Source organism: Bombina bombina, chromosome 5 (genome assembly GCF_027579735.1).
Source record: "Bombina bombina isolate aBomBom1 chromosome 5, aBomBom1.pri, whole genome shotgun sequence".
In the NCBI taxonomy this organism is placed as follows: domain Eukaryota; kingdom Metazoa; phylum Chordata; class Amphibia; order Anura; family Bombinatoridae; genus Bombina; species Bombina bombina.
This window is the reverse complement of record NC_069503.1, coordinates 30060638-30078641: the sequence shown is the minus strand read 5'-3', so window position 1 is coordinate 30078641 and position 18004 is coordinate 30060638. Positions and strand designations below refer to the sequence as shown.

Below are 18004 nucleotides of genomic sequence, written 5' to 3'. Positions count from 1 at the left end.
TTCTGTACCTCTCCTAGGAAATCCAGGAAAATCCCGCCGCTGCCGCCAAATGTTACGGTTACCCTTAGTCTCGCTGAGAGATGGACCGCTTAGTAGCCTGGATCCCTATTGCTAAAGAGGGGAGAAGCTGCTTTCCATAGTATTCTATATGAGTCTCGCAAATATAGAATAATCTCCCTTAGCTGCAGTACAGCTAGGATACCCTTCTGCCCACAAAAACGAGTCAACGCTGCGATTGAGGGTCAAAACAAGAACTCAGGACTGGGATGCCCAGCCTGCTTTTTATTAAAGTTACATGCACACAGGGCACTCCCAGGGGGAGAGGGGGGGAAGCACAAAATCCCCCATCACACATTTAGATAGAGAGCACTGTCCTTTGACAGGCCACAATAGGATTACAGTACTTAAGATAACAAGTTTACAAGTTCATCTTATCAATTAGCAGTCTGGCTCCAGAGGTGATTAGACAATAGTTTCTAAAAGCTGAAAAAAAAGAGTTAACTCTTTATGAAATGAAACTTGTTACGGTTTTCTTGGAGCCCTTCTTAGGCGCTGGCTTGCTGGTTCAGGCATTGCTGCTGGGAAATAAGCTCTTCACAACAAAATAACTAATGCTTCTGTAACAGTAGTCATTTAAGTGTAGTGTTCCGTGAGCGAGGTCAGGGCAGGGGAAGTTGGATTTGCAGGTGTACAGAAGTCTGGGGGTAAGGTTAGGCAGTTAGACATAATCTGTCTAAAAAGACAGAGGGGGAGTTGTATTTTTTACCCTTTTATCCCAATGGGCGTTGCTCCTTCTTCATAACGGTCACTGACACAAATGTTCTCAAAAGATGCAGATATCCATATAATAGTTTATATTTGTTTAATGAGGGATCTATTCTATTTCCCTAGTAATTAAAGTCAGTATAGTCAGTATAAAATCTATTTTACTCACCTAGCACAAATGAGTTCATGCTGATAACAGGCTCCAATGCCTGTGCTCAGGAAGAAGGTTCCTTTATTCACTCCAGTTACATCAATACCTGATATTATTATCGGTTAAGTGTAGTGCAGCAACATTTTGTGCAGAGCTAATATCTCTCAGTGCTCTGGTCGTGTCTGTAAAAAGTATATTAAATGGTTTAGAGGGATAATAAAACAGAATTTATGCTTACCTGATAAATTACTTTCTCCAACGGTGTGTCCGGTCCACGGCGTCATCCATTACTTGTGGGAATATTCTCTTCCCCAACAGGAAATGGCAAAGAGCACAGCAAAAGCTGTCCATATAGCCCCTCCTCAGGCTCCGCCCCCCAGTCATTCGACCGACGGTTAGGAGAAAAAAAAAAAGGAGAAACTATAGGGTCCCGTGGTGACTGTAGTGTGTAGAGAAAGACATTTTTCAAACCTGATTAAAAAACCAGGGCGGGCCGTGGACCGGACACACCGTTGGAGAAAGTAATTTATCAGGTAAGCATAAATTCTGTTTTCTCCAACATTGGTGTGTCCGGTCCACGGCGTCATCCATTACTTGTGGGAACCAATACCAAAGCTTTAGGACACGGATGAAGGGAGGGAGCAAATCAGGTTACCTAAACAGAAGGCACCACGGCTTGCAAAACTTTTCTCCCATAAATAGCCTCCGAAGAAGCATAAGTATCAAATTTGTAGAATTTGGCAAAAGTGTTCAGAGAAGACCAAGTCGCTGCCTTACATATCTGATCAACAGAAGCCTCGTTCTTGAAGGCCCATGTGGAAGCCACAGCCCTAGTAGAGTGAGCTGTGATTCATTCAGGAGGCTGCCGTCCGGCAGTCTCATAAGCCAATCGGATGATGCTTTTCAGCCAGAAAGAAAGAGAGGTAGCAGTAGCTTTTTGTCCTCTCCTCTTACCAGAATAAACAACAAACAAAGATGAAGTTTGTCTGAAATCCTTTGTTGCATCTAAATAGAACTTTAAAGCACGGACCACATCTAAATTGTGTAACAAACGTTCCTTCTTTGAAACTGGATTCGGACACAGAGAAGGAACAACTATTTCCTGGTTAATATTCTTGTTGGAAACTACTTTTGGAAGAAAACCAGGTTTAGTACGCAAAACAACCTTATCTGAATGGAACACTAGATAAGGTGGATCACACTGCAAAGCAGATAACTCAGAAACTCTTCTAGCAGAAGAAATAGCAACCAAAAACAGAACTTTCCAAGATAGTAACTTGATATCTATGGAATGTAAAGGTTCAAACGGAACCCCTTGAAGAACTGAAAGAACTAAATTTAGACTTCAAGGAGGAGTCATGGGTCTGTAAACAGGCTTGATTCTCACCAAAGCCTGTACAAAAGCTTGTACATCTGGCACAGCTACCAGTCGTTTGTGTAACAAGACAGATAAAGCAGAAATCTGTCGTTTTAGAGAACTCGCTGACAACCCTTTATCCAAACCTTCTTGGAGAAAGGAGAGAATCTTAGGAATTTTAAACTTACTCCAGGAGAATCCTTTGGATTCACACCAACATATATATTTTTTCCATATTTTATGGTAAATCTTTCTAGTCACAGGTTTTCTGGCTTGAACCAGAGTATCTATCACTGAATTTGAAAACCCACGCTTGGATAAAATCAAGCGTTCAATTTCCAAACAGTCAGCTGCAGAGAGACTAGATTTGGATGTTCGAATGGACCTTGTATTAGAAGATCCTGTTTCAAAGGTAGCTTCCATGGTGGAGCCGATGACATATTCACCAGATCTGCATACCAAGTCCTGCGCGGCCACGCAGGAGCTATCAGAATCACCGAGGCCTTCTCCTGTTTGATCCTGGCTACAAGCCTGGGAAGGAGAGGGAACGGTGGAAACGCATAAGCTAGGTTGAACGACCAAGGCGCCACTAATGCATCCACTAGAGTCGCCTTGGGATCCCTGGATCTGGACCCGTAGCAAGGAACCTTGAAGTTCTGACGAGATGCCATCAGATCCATGTCTGGAATGCCCCATAATTGAGTCAACTGGGCAAAAACCTCCGGGTGGGGTTCCCACTCCCCCGGATGGAAAGTCTGACGACTCAGATAATCTGCCTCCCAGTTGTCTACTCCTGGGATGTGAATTGCAGATAGATGGCAGGAGTGATCCTCCGCCCATTTGATGATCTTGGATACCTCTCTCATCGCCAAGGAACTCTTTGTTCCTCCCTGATGGTTGATGTAAGCTACAGTCATCATGTTGTCTGACTGGAATCTTATGAATCCGGCCTTCGCTAGTTGAGGCCAAGCCCGGAGAGCATTGAATATCGCTCTCAGTTCCAGGATGTTTATCGGAAGAAGAGACTCTTCCCGAGACCATAGACCCTGAGCTTTCAGGGAATCTCAGACCGCGCCCCAGCCTAATAGACTGGCGTCAGTCGGGACATTGACCCACTCTGGTCTGCGAAAACTCATTCCCTGAGACAGGTGATCCTGAGTCAACCACCAAAGGAGTGAGTCTCTGGTTACCTGGTCTACTTGAATCTGTGGAGACAAGTCTGCATAGTCCCCATTCCACTGATTGAGCATGCACAGTTGTAATGGTCTTAGATGAATTCGAGCAAAAGGAACTATGTCCATTGCTGCAACCATCAATCCTACTACTTCCATGCACTGAGCTATGGAAGGCTGCAGAATAGAGTGAAGAACTTGACAAGCGTTTAGAAGCTTTGACTTTCTGACTTCTGTCAGGAAGATCTTCATTTCTAAAGAATCTATTATTGTTCCCAAAAAGGGAACTCTTGTTGACGGAGACAGGGAACTCTTTTCTACGTTCACCTTCCACCCGTGAGATCTGAGAAAGGCTAGAACAATGTCTGTATGAGCCTTTGCCTTGGAAAGAGACGACGCTTGAATTAGAATGTCGTCTAGATAAGGTGCCACTGCAATGCCCCTCGGTCTTAGAACCGCCAAAAGGGACCCTAGCACCTTTGTGAAAATTCTGGGAGCAGTGGCTAAACCGAATGGAAGAGCCACAAACTGATAATGTTTGTCCAGAAAGGCGAACCTTAGGAACTGATGATGATCTTTGTGGATAGGAATATGTAGGTACGCATCCTTTAAATCCACGGTAGTCATATATTGACCCTCCTGGATTGTAGGTAAAATTGTTCGAATGGTTTCCATTTTGAACTATGGAACTCTGAGAAATTTGTTTAGATCTTTAAATCCAGAATAGGTCTGAAAGTTCCCTCTTTTTTGGGAACTACAAACAGGTTTGAGTAAAACCCCTGACCTTGTTCCACAGTTGGAACTGGGTGTATCACTCCCATCTTTAACAGGTCTTCTACACAATGTAAGAATGCCTGTCTCTTTATTTGGTCTGAAGATAAGCGAGACATGTGGAACCTTCCCCTCGGAGGAAGTTCCTTGAATTCTAGAAGATAACCCTGAGAGACTATTTCTAGTGCCTAGGGATCCGGAACATCTCTTGCCCAAGCCTGAGCAAAGAGAGAGAGTCTGCCCCCTACTAGATCCGGTCCCGGATCGGGGGCTACACCTTCATGCTGTCTTGGTAGCAGCAGCAGGCTTCTTGGCCTGTTTACCCTTGTTCCAGCCTTGCATTGGTTTCCAAGCTGGTTTAGCCTGGGAAGCGTTACCCTCTTGTCTAGAGGCTGCAGAGTTAGAAGCCGGTCCGTTCCTGAAATTGCGAAAGGAACGAAAATTGGACTTATTCTTAGCCTTGAAAGGCCTATCCTGTGGGAGGGCATGGCCCTTCCCCCCAGTGATGTCTGAAATAATTTCTTTCAATTCTGGCCCAAAAAGGGTCTTACCTTTGAAAGGGATATTAAGCAATTTTGTCTTGGAAGATACATCCGCCGACCAAGACTTTAGCCAGAGTGCTCTGCGCGACACAATTGCAAACCCTGAATTTTTCGCCGCTAATCTCGCTAATTGCAAAGCGGCATCTAAAATAAAGGAATTAGCTAACTTAAGTGCGTGAATTCTGTCCATGACTTCCTCATATGGAGTCTCCATATTAAGCGACTTTTCTAGTTCATCGAACCAGAAACACGCCGCCGTAGTGACAGGAAAAATGCACGAAATTGGTTGGAGGAGGTAACCTTGCTGAACAAAAATCTTTTTAAGCAAACCCTCCAATTTTTTATCCATAGGATCTTTGAAAGCACAATTGTCCTCAATGGGAATAGTCGTGCGTTTGGCTAGGGTAGAAACTGCCCCCTCAACCTTAGGGACTGTTTGCCATGTGTCCTTCCTTGGGTCGACCATGGGGAACAATTTCTTAAATATAGGAGGTGGGACAAAGGGTATGCCTGGTTTCTCCCACTCCTTATTCACTATGTCCGCCACCCTTTTAGGGATCAGAAAGGCATCAGGGTGCACCGGGACCTCTAAGAATTTGTCCATCTTGCACAATTTTTCTGGAATGACCAAAGAGTCACAATCATCCAGTGTAGTTAGCACCTCCTTAAGTAATGCGCGGAGATGCTCTAACTTAAATTTAAACGTCACAACATCAGGTTCTGCCTGTTGAGAAATTCTTCCTGAATCTGAAAGTTCTCCCTCCGACAAACCCTCCCTCACTGCCACTTCTGACTGGTGTGAGGGTATGACAGATAAACTATCGTCAGCGCCTTCTTGCTCCACTGTATTTAAAACTGAGCAATCACGCTTTTTTTTGAAATGCTGGCATTTTGGATAAAATATTAGCTATGGAATTATCCATTACTGCCGTTAATTGTTGCATAGCAACAAGCATTGGCGCGCTAGATGTACTAGGTGTAGCCTGCGCGGGCATAACTGGTGTTGACACAGAAGGAGAGGATGATGAACTATCCCCACTACCCTCATTTGAGGAATCATCTTGGGCAACCTTATTAAATGTGACAGTACTGTCCTTACTTTGTCTGGACGCCATGGCACAATTATCACATACATTTGAAGGGGGGACCACCTTGGCCTCCATACATACAGAACATGTTCTATCTGAAGGTACAGACATGTTAGACAGGCTTAAACAGGCTAATAATGCAAAAAAAATGTTTTAAAACAAAACTGTTACTGTCTCTTTAAATGTTAAACAGAGCACACTTTATTTCTGAATGTGTGAAAAACTATGAAGGAAATATCCAAACTTTACCAAATTTTCACCACAGTGTCTTAATGCTTTAAACGTATTGCACCCCAATTTTCAAGCTTTTAACCCCTTAAATGAGGAAACCGGAGCCGTTTAATCAAGTAACAATTTTTAACCCCACTACAGTCCCAGCCACAGCGTTAGCTGCGACTTCACCTGTCCTTAGGAGTTATACGATACCAATTTAAGCCTTCCAGGAACGTTTTCAATTATCACCAGACCCTCTCACATGCAGCTGCATGCACTGCATCCAAAAGAAACTGCGCAATTATGGCGCGAAAATGAGGCTCTGCCTACTATAGTGAAAGGCCCTTCCTAACTGGAAAGGTGTCTAAACGACTGCCTGGCGTCTAAAAACGTTCCCTCACAATAAAGTTTTATAAATCACTTCAAATTTCATAAAAAACTTAAATAAAGCAATCGATTTAGCCCACAAGAGTGTCAACCAGTGTATAGCCCATAATAAGCCTTCATTCTGTTAAGAGTCTAAGAGAATGGCTTACCGATCCCCAAGAGGGAAAATGACAGTCTTCTAGCATTACACAGTCTTGTTAGAAAATGGACTAGTCATACTTTGAGCAGAAAAGTCTGCTAACTGTTCCCCCCAACTGAAGTTCTCTGGGCTCAACAGTCCTGCATGGGAACAGCAATTGATTTTAGTTACTGCTGCTAAAATCATACTCCTCTTTTTAACAGAACGCTTCACCCCTTTCTGTTTTAGAGTAAATAGTACAAACCGGCACTATTTTAAAATAACAAACTCTTGATAGCAGAATAAAAAACTACAACTAAACACCACATACTCTTCACCATCTCCGTGGAGATGCTACTTGTTCAGAGCGGCAAAGAGAATGACTGGGGGGCGGAGCCTGAGGAGGGGCTATATGGACAGCTTTTGCTGTGCTCTTTGCCATTTCCTGTTGGGGAAGAGAATATTCCCACAAGTAATGGATGACGCCGTGGACCGGACACACCAATGTTGGAGAAATAATGGTTCTGATTAACTGTATGCATGGTATAATTAAAGGCACACATAACAATTGATGTAATACACATCAGCTGTTTAGTTTATTACATATGTGCTATTGATTCAGCACAAGCATTTAGTACAGTTAACAGTGTGTGGGTTATAATTGCCCCTTAAAGGGATATTAAAGTCCAAATTCATCTTTCATGATAGGGCATGTAATTTTAAACAACTTTCTAATTTACTTTTATCATCAAATTTGGGTTGTTCTCTTGTTATTCTTAGTTGAAAGCTAAACCTAGGTAGTCTCATATGCTAATTTCTAGGCCCTTGAAGGCCACCTCTCATCTAAATGCATTTGACAGTTTTTCACAACTAGAGGGTGTTAGTTCATGTGTTTCATATAGATAATATTGTGCTCACGCACGTGAAGTTATTTAAGAGTCAGTACTAATTGCCTAAAATACATGTCAGTCAAAAGATCTCAGATAAGGAGGCAGTTAGTAGAAGCTTAGATACAAGGTAATTACAGAGGTAAAAAGTATATATTTCTATAACAGATAAGGAGGCAGCCTGCTTAAGCTTAGATGCAGGGTAATTACAGAGGTAAAAAATATATTTCTATAACAGATAAGGAGGCAGCCTGCAGAAGCTTAGATACAGGGTAATTACAGAGGTAAAAAGTATAATTCTATAACAGATAAGGAGGCAGCCTGCAGAAGATTAGATACAGGGTAATTACAGAGGTAAAAAGTATATTTCTATAACAGATAAGGAGGCCGTCTACAGAAGCTTAGATACAGGGTAATTACAGAGGTAAAAAGTATATTTCTATAACAGATAAGGAGGCAGCGTACAGAAGATTAGATACAGGGTAATTACAGAGGTAAAAAGTATATTTCTATAACAGATAAGGAGGCAGCCTGCAGAAGCTTAGATACAGGGTAATTACAGAGGTAAAAAGTATATTTCTGTAACAGATAAGGAGGCAGCCTGCAGAAGATTAGATGCAAGGTAATTACAGAGGTAAAAAGTATATTTCTATAACAGATACGGAGGCAGCCTGCAGAAGCTTAGATACAGGGTAATTACAGAGGTAAAAAGTATATTTCTATAACAGATAAGGAGGCAGCCTGCAGAAGCTTAGATACAGGGTAATTACAGAGGTAAAATGTATATTTCTATAACAGATAAGGAGGTAGTCTGCAGAAGCTTAGATACAGGGTAATTACAGAGGTAAAAAGTATATTTCTATAACAGATAAGGAGGCAGCCTGCAGAAGCTTAGATACAGGGTAATTACAGAGGTAAAAAGTATATTTCTATAACAGATAAGGAGGCAGCCTACAGAAGCTTAGATACAAGGTAATTACAGAGGTAAAAAGTATATTTCTATAACAGATAAGGAGGCAGCCTACAGAAGCTTAGATACAGGGTAATTACAGAGGTAAAAAGTATATTTCTATAACAGATAAGGAGGCAGCCTGCAGAAGCTTAGATACCGGGTAATTACAGAGGTAAAAAGTATATTTCTATAACAGATAAGGAGACAGCCTGCAGAAGCTTAGATACAAGGTAATTACAGAGGTAAAAAGTATATTTCTATAACAGATAAGGAGGCAGTCTACAGAAGCTTAGATACAGGGTAATTACAGAGGTAAAAAGTATATTTCTATAACAGATAAGGAAGCAGTCTACAGAAGCTTAGATACAGGGTAATCACAGAGGTAAAAAGTATATTTCTATTACAGATAAGGAGGCAGCCTGCAGAAGCTTAGATACAGGGTAATTACAGAGGTAAAAAGTATATTTCTATAACAGATAAGGAGACAGCCTGCAGAAGCTTAGATACAGGGTAATTACAGAGGTAAAAAGTATATTTCTATAACAGATAAGGAGGCAGTCTGCAGAAGCTTAGATACAGGGTAATTACAGAGGTAAAAAGTATATTTCTATAACAGATAAGGAGGCAGCCTGCAGAAGATTAGATACAGGGTAATTACAGAGGTAAAAAGTATATTTCTATAACAGATAAGGAGGCAGCCTGCAGAAGATTAGATACAGGGTAATTACAGAGGTAAAAAGTATATTTCTATAACAGATAAGGAGGCAGTCTGCAGAAGCTTAGATACAAGGTAATTACAGAGGTATAAAGTATATTTCTATAACAGATAAGGAGGCAGCCTACAGAAGCTTAGATACAGGGTAATTACAGAGGTAAAAAGTATATTTCTATAACAGATAAGGAGGCAGTCTGCAGAAGCTTAGATACAGGGTAATTACAGAGGTAAAAAGTATATTTCTATAACAGATAAGGAGGCAGTCTGCAGAAGCTTAGATACAGGGTAATTACAGAGGTAAAAAGTATATTTCTATAACAGATAAGGAGACAGCCTGCAGAAGCTTAGATACAGGGTAATTACAGAGGTACAAAGTATAATTCTATAACAGATAAGGAGGCAGCCTGCAGAAGCTTAGATACAGGGTAATTACAGAAGTAAAAAGTATATTTCTATAACAGATAAGGAGACAGCCTGCAGAAGCTTAGATACAGGGTAATTACAGGAGGTAAAAAGTATATTTCTATAACAGATAAGGAGGTAGCCTGCAGAAGCTTAGATACAGGGTAATTACAGAGGTAAAAAGTATATTTCTATAACAGATAAGGAGGCAGTCTGCCGAAGCTTAGATACAAGGTAATTACAGAGGTAAAAAGTATATTTATATAACAGATAAGGAGGCAGTGTGCAGAAGATTAGATACAGGGTAATTACAGAGGTAAAAAGTATATTTCTATAACAGATAAGGAGGCAGCCTGCAGAAGATTAGATACAGGGTAATTTCAGAGGTAAAAAGTATATTTCTATAACAGATAAGGAGGCAGCCTGCAGAAGCTTAGATACAGGGTAATTACAGAGGTAAAAAGTATATTTCTATAACAGATAAGGAGGCAGCCTGCAGAAGATTAGATACAGGGTAATTACAGAGATAAAAAGTATATTTCTATAACAGATAAGGAGGCAGCCTGCAGAAGCTTAGATACAGGGTAATTACAGAGGTAAAAAGTATATTTCTATAACAGATAAGGGGGCAGTCTGCAGAAGATTAGATACAGGGTAATTACAGAGGTAAAAAGTATATTTCTATAACATATAAGGAGGCAGCCTGCAGAAGCTTAGATACAGGGTAATTACAGAGGTAAAAAGTATATTTCTATAACAGATAAGGAGGCAGTCTACAGAAGATTAGATACAGGGTAATTACATAGGTAAAAAGTATATTTATATAACAGATAAGGAGGCAGCCTGCAGAAGCTTAGATACAGGGTAATTACAGAGGTAAAAAGTATATTTCTATAACAGATAAGGGGGCAGTCTGCAGAAGATTAGATACAGGGTAATTACAGAGGTAAAAAGTATATTTCTATAACAGATAAGGAGGCAGCCTGCAGAAGCTTAGATACAGGGTAATTACAGAGGTAAAAAGTATATTTCTATAACAGATAAGGAGGCAGCCTGCAGAAGCTTAGATACAGGGTAATTACAGAGGTAAAAAGTATATTTCTATAACAGATAAGGAGGCAGCCTGCAGAAGCTTAGATACAGGGTAATTACAGAGGTAAAAAGTATATTTCTATAACAGATAAGGAGGCAGCCTGCAGAAGCTTAGATACTGGGTAATTACAGAGGTAAAATGTATATTTCTATAACAGATAAGGAGGCAGCCTGCAGAAGCTTAGATACAGGGTAATTACAGAGGTAAAAAGTATATTTCTATAACAGATAAGGAGGCAGCCTGCAGAAGCTTAGATACAGGGTAATTACAGAGGTAAAAAGTATATTTCTATAACAGATAAGGAGGCGACCTGCAGAAGCTTAGATACAGGGTAATTACAGAGGTAAAAAGTATATTTCTATAACAGATAAGGAGGCAGCCTGCAGAAGCTTAGATACAGGGTAATTACAGAGGTAAAAAGTATAATTCTATAACAGATAAGGAGCAGTCTGCAGAAGCTTAGATACAGGGTAATTACAGAGGTAAAAAGTATATTTCTATAACAGATAAGGAGGCAGTCTGCAGAAGCTTAGATACAGGGTAATTACAGAGGTAAAAAGTATATTTCTATAACAGATAAGGAGGCAGTCTACAGAAGATTAGATACAAGGTAATTACAGAGGTAAAAAGTATATTTCTATAACAGATAAGGAGGCAGCCTGCAGAAGCTTAGATACAGGGTAATTACAGAGGTAAAAAGTATATTTCTATAACAGATAAGGAGGCAGCCTGCAGAAGATTAGATACAGGGTAATTACAGAGGTAAAAAGTATATTTCTATAACAGATAAGGAGGCAGCTTTCAGAAGCTTAGATACAGGGTAATTACAGAGGTAAAAAGTATATTTCTATAACAGATAAGGAGGCAGTCTGCAGAAGCTTAGATACAGGGTAATTACAGAGGTAAAAAGTATATTTCTATAACAGATAAGGAGGCAGTCTGCAGAAGCTTAGATACAGGGTAATTACAGAGGTAAAAAGTATATTTCTATAACAGATAAGGAGGCAGTCTACAGAAGCTTAGATACAGGGTAATTACAGAGGTAAAAAGTATATTTCTATAACAGATAAGGAGGCAGCTTTCAGAAGCTTAGATACAGGGTAATTACAGAGGTAAAAAGTATATTTCTATAACAAATAAGGAGGCAGCCTACAGAAGCTTAGATACAGGGTAATTACAGAGGTAAAAAGTATATTTCTATAACAGATAAGGAGGCAGTCTGCAGAAGATTAGATACAGGGTAATTACAGAAGTAAAAAGTATATTTCTATAACAGATAAGGAGGCAGTCTGCAGAAGATTAGATACAGGGTAATTACAGAGGTAAAAAGTATATTTCTATAACAGATACGGAGGCAGCGTACAGAAGCTTAGATACAGGGTAATTACAGAGGTAAAAAGTATATTTCTATAACAGATAAGGAGGCAGCCTACAGAAGCTTAGATACAGGGTAATTACAGAGGTAAAAAGTATATTTCTGTAACAGTGTTAATTATGCAAAAATGGGGAATAGTAAATAAAAGGGATTATCTATCTTTTTAAACAATAATATTTTTGATGTTTACTATCCCTTTAATTTAAAACATATAACTGGTTTTACCTTCATAAATCAATACATTTTATGTTGTTGTCCCTTTTTTACCCCTTTGGCCTTGTTACATCTGAACTATTGTTTCTTGAGATATTGACCCCATAGAGTAGTCATTTCGGCATATATATCCATTTTAGCATATTTAATGTAACAATATTCCTCTATATCAAGTAATTCTAATACTCTTTGTTTCCACATAATTAAAGAGGGGGCTTCTTTGGTTTTCCAGTTTCTGGCTAAGAGATGTCTGGCACTGTTGGACATAATATAAAATAGTTTGAGATACTGTTTAAGTTTAATTTTGGGAGGTCTGCTCAACAGCCAGATCGTTGGGTCTAGGGGGAATTGTATGTCTAAAATGATTTCCATTTTCCCTATTATGGTTCTCCAGAAATTCTGGATCGTATTGCACCACCATCACATGTGGGCTAGATTATATGCCCATGACCACATCTCCAGTAACGATTGGATTTATTATGGTTTTCACACAAGGAGTGGAGGTGATAAAGTCAGTTCCACGAAAGAATGCGGTTATAGCACTCACTGTCTTGACCCTTCTGCGGCGTCAAATTCCAGAGTATAAAACTTAACTTTTATTTAATTTAACTAAAATTAAGGGAGAAGGGGGAAAAAAGACATAAACAATTAAAAACCTAGGATAGAGTAGTCGTGTATAGATTCCTTTATATACAGAAATTGTGTAAATAGGCCTTTGGGGTATGATAGCCCAAATAGTAATATTACAGTATAGTCTATACACAAGTCGCTGTGGCACAAAGGCTCAGTTGAATAAAGCTGGGTAAATGCTGTGTAGATTGGTATGAAACCACCAAGTGGAGGATTACTTCTAATATAATTGATTAGAGGTTGTAAGTTTACAGCAATGATTGGGATATCGAGTGGAATAAATAGTCAGTTTAATACTGACATAATGTATTTATATAAATATTGCTGTGATCTTTACTATAAGATTGTTATTAGTTTGAAGTAACGTTCACACGTGGAATAATCTACACAGGAGATACTGGATTTATATGGGTTGTCCAGTAGGGGAAACAATGTGTGTTCCAGTGTTGGGCTATTTATTGTTTTGTGAAATACCTTAGATATAATTACTAGCAGTATTATGGTTCAGTTACTGATTATTGTATCAATGTGAGTTACTTGAAACAAACAGTGTTATTCTTGATATTATCTATCCATTCACTCACTTCTACATTTCCTTGTATTTCTCTAACCAGTCAGTAGTGTAAAGGTTAATGTCGAGTGACATAGATTTACATAAATCAGACTGTCCTAATGATACTCTTGTGATTATATGTGACCATATAGTCTGGGGTAGATTTACATTAAGAGTGACCTAGGTATTCAATACTGTCAAGCTATTATTATTTCAGGCTTGAATATAAACTTCTATATGAATATATTTATTGTATTTGACAATAGCAGAGTGTGCAATGAAAAGGCACTTGGTACTATGCACTAACACGTCAGAGCAGTGGTGTGATGTAATGGTAAATGCAATAGATAACTTTGTTTTTATGCAGCAGTGATTTTGCTGACATACTGTCACTGTGGATGCCACAGTATAGTGTTATGTACTATCGGTGGCTGTTAATATGGTTAATTCAACTTATTCTGTTGCGGTAATATCACTGCAAGTATCAAAGTGTATAGGTACACTTTTCTGCACCAGTTGTGGTTAGTAAAATCGTTTAGTTAAATTCTGTAGGTAGTAATGGTATAACTTTTTAGTAGTATCGGCACTGGTGCCAGAATACAGTATTATGCAACAAAGGTAGTGGCTATAATAGGTCACATAACTTCAATAGGTGTGGATAGAATTACGTTAGTAGTATCGTTATTGGTACCTAAGTATAGGATTTTGTACTAATAATTGCTTGAACGATGATCAACTTGGACTCTATAAGCGTATAAATTGTGTTGCAGTTGTATCGCTGTAAGTGCTAAAGTATATACTGATGTAACAATTATCATTAAAAACACCATTAACTTTGATGCTTATAAGCGATGGTAATATTACCACAAGTGCCCAAATTTCTTTTTCTATAGCAATAGCAGTTACTATAATAATTAACCTGTATTTTGTAGGAAAGAATAATATTGCTATAGCAGTGTCACTGCTGGTATTGAAGTATGGTGTTATGCAGCACCTGTAGTGAGTGTGATGGTAAACTTGAGCTCACCAAGTGTTAATAATACTGCTTCAGTAGTATCACTATCGGTACCTAAATCTGAAGTTTTGCAACAGTAGTAATACGCAATATATTTGACTTGGACTTTATAAGCGGTAGTAGTATTACTGCAGTGAAATCTCTACGAGTGCCTCTGTACACTATTGGTATAGATACTTAAACACACTTATGCAATGTAGTTACATGCTGTTTAAATTATATTTTCTATTCACAAGATAACATGAAGCTGCCGACGGGTAATGAATTGTGTTTGTCTGCTGTTATAAGTCTGTCTATATGTCAGTTGCTTGATTTAGCAGTAGATTGTTATGTTGTAGTTTAGCTTGTAGTATTAGTTAGCCCAGTTACCCACGTAAAAACCACATTTTAGTTATAGCCGTGTTGTCTACAATCAACAGTTAACATATAATTCACTAAGATATGAAGAGGTCATTAGTTTGAATTCTATTATAAGCAGTATTACTCTGGTTATAAGTTGGGGGTGACCCTTTCAATATTCGTTCCTACTGATTTAGCAACACAGACACCTTGTTGATGCCAATGAGCCACGATAAAACATAAAGGACTACTTTTTCCTAATATTAAAAAAAGAGCTTAACAGTGCTCTGTCTCTACACCTAACGCGTTTCGCCCGTACAGGGCTTTATCAAAGGCGGCGGGCCGCCCGTCTCTGTGGAATTTAAACCCGGTACAAACCGGAAGTGCCGCCTTAGTGATTTTCTGATTGGGCAATTCTTGTGTCATTCCATGTTCTCATTGATTCGTGTTATGGGTCCCGGATGTTTTTAAGGAGGATTTCTATAGATAGATTTAAGGTGGAATATGTTCACTTGATTCATAAAGATCAATCTAATGTGTATTTATTATTATGTGTATATATAAATCTATCCCTTAATTCAAGTATCGTGTCATCCATGACAAGTTTGTTCAGTTATGTAAGAAAAAGTTTCAGTTCCTGAAATTGTTTTAATGCAATGATAAATATGTATCTTAAGTCAGATGTATGTAATGAATCTAAAATGTGATTTTTAACTAATTTATTTTTTGCAATTTTTATAGTAATTTGATGTAGGTGCCAATTGAAAGGTTAAGTAATTTAATAGTACAACTTCCCGAATCTTTTGCCAAAATGGCCATATCTGTATTAGATTACTGGTTTGTATTGGGGCTTGATGTTTTGATTCAGAGATCTTGAATGGCTAGTCAACTGGTGATTTTATGTTTAAGATCAACTGTTTAGGCCTGTGGAGTTCTTATTGCTCCTTCAGCTCTCATTGGAAATTTATCTCCTAAGGGGAGTAATGGATGAGATAAGATAAGAGTAGGCAAGATAAAGAGCCATAATAGAATAGGAAAGTAAATGATTTCTTACATATTTTTTATATTTCAAGATTTTATTTATTCTATAAATACGTATGACTTGTGGATTATAAAAAAATATATATATATAATAACCGTAAGTGCTGCTAGTGACGTGATAGCATTTAATTAAGTGTAGATAGTGAACAATGTGATATGAAGCTTCAAACAATTAAAAAAATTATTAAAAAAAAACCCAAAACAAAAAAACAAAAAAAAAAAACCCAAAAGAACAAATTATAAGTGAATGGGGAGAGTGTAAGTATAAGTATTTTTTTGAAAAAAACATAATTTATGTAAGAACTTACCTGATAAATTCATTTCTTTCATATTAGCAAGAGTCCATGAGCTAGTGACGTATGGGATATACATTCCTACCAGGAGGGGCAAAGTTTCCCAAACCTCAAAATGCCTATAAATACACCCCTCACCACACCCACAATTCAGTTTAACGAATAGCCAAGAAGTGGGGTGATAAAAAAGTGCGAAAGCATATAAAATAAGGAATTGGAACAATTGTGCTTTATACAAAATCATAACCACCACAAAAAAAGGGCGGGCCTCATGGACTCTTGCTAATATGAAAGAAATGAATTTATCAGGTAAGTTCTTACATAAATTATGTTTTCTTTCATGTAATTAGCAAGAGTCCATGAGCTAGTGACGTATGGGATAATGATTACCCAAGATGTGGATCTTTCCACACAAGAGTCACTAGAGAGGGAGGGATAAAATAAAGACAGCCAATTCCTGCTGAAAATAATCCACACCCAAAATAAAGTTTAATGAAAAACATAAGCAGAAGATTCAGACTGAAACCGCTGCCTGAAGTACTTTTCTACCAAAAACTGCTTCAGAAGAAGAAAATACATCAAAATGGTAGAATTTAGTAAAAGTGTGCAAAGAGGACCAAGTTGCTGCTTTGCAAATCTGATCAACCGAAGCTTCATTCCTAAACGCCCAGGAAGTAGAAACTGACCTGGTAGAATGAGCTGTAATCCTCTGAGGCGGAGCTTTACCCGACTCAACATAGGCAAGATGAATTAAAGATTTCAACCAAGATGCCAAAGAAATGGCAGAAGCTTTCTGGCCTTTTCTAGAACCGGAAAAGATAACAAATAGACTAGAAGTCTTTCGGAAAGACTTAGTAGCTTCAACATAATATTTCAAAGCTCTAACAACATCCAAAGAATGCAATGATTTCTCCTTAGAATTCTTAGGATTAGGACATAATGAAGGAACCACAATTTCTCTACTAATGTTGTTGGAATTCACAACTTTAGGTAAAAATTCAAAAGAAGTTCGCAACACCGCCTTATCCTGATGAAAAATCAGAAAAGGAGACTCACAAGAAAGAGCAGATAATTCAGAAACTCTTCTGGCAGAAGAGATGGCCAAAAGGAACAAAACTTTCCAAGAAAGTAATTTAATGTCCAATGAATGCATAAGTTCAAAGGGAGGAGCTTGAAGAGCTCCCAGAACCAAATTAAAACCACAAGGAGGAGAAATTGACTTAATGACAGGTTTTATACGAACCAAAGCTTGTACAAAACAATGAATATCAGGAAGAATAGCAATCTTTCTGTGAAAAAGAACAGAAAGAGCAGAGATTTGTCCTTTCAAGGAACTTGCAGACAAACCCTTATCTAAACCATCCTGAAGAAACTGTAAAATTCTCGGTATTCTAAAAGAATGCCAAGAAAAATGATGAGAAAGACACCAAGAAATATAAGTCTTCCAGACTCTATAATATATCTCTCTAGATACAGATTTACGAGCCTGTAACATAGTATTAATCACAGAGTCAGAGAAACCTCTTTGACCAAGAATCAAGCGTTCAATCTCCATACCTTTAAATTTAAGGATTTCAGATCCTGATGGAAAAAAGGACCTTGTGACAGAAGGTCTGGTCTTAACGGAAGAGTCCACGGTTGGCAAGAGGCCATCCGGACAAGATCTGCATACCAAAACCTGTGAGGCCATGCCGGAGCTACCAGCAGAACAAACGAGCATTCCTTCAGAATCTTGGAGATTACTCTTGGAAGAAGAACTAGAGGCGGAAAGATATAGGCAGGATGATACTTCCAAGGAAGTGATAATGCATCCACTGCCTCCGCCTGAGGATCCCGGGATCTGGACAGATATCTGGGAAGTTTCTTGTTTAGATGAGACGCCATCAGATCTATTTCTGGAAGTTCCCACATTTGAACAATCTGAAGAAATAC

At 38.6% G+C, this 18004-nt stretch overlaps 1 protein-coding gene across 1 annotated transcript in view; it reads right to left on the bottom strand.

Moving 5' to 3' along the window:
* Positions 1–18004, bottom strand: part of LOC128659747 (gastrula zinc finger protein XlCGF57.1-like) — a 43028-nt gene that overhangs the window by 10414 nt on the left and 14610 nt on the right. The window contains exon 2 of the mRNA XM_053713327.1: positions 935–1098. Coding sequence (XP_053569302.1) covers positions 935–953 — 19 coding nt within the window. The 5' untranslated portion in view covers positions 954–1098. The remainder of the gene's footprint in view (positions 1–934; positions 1099–18004) is intronic.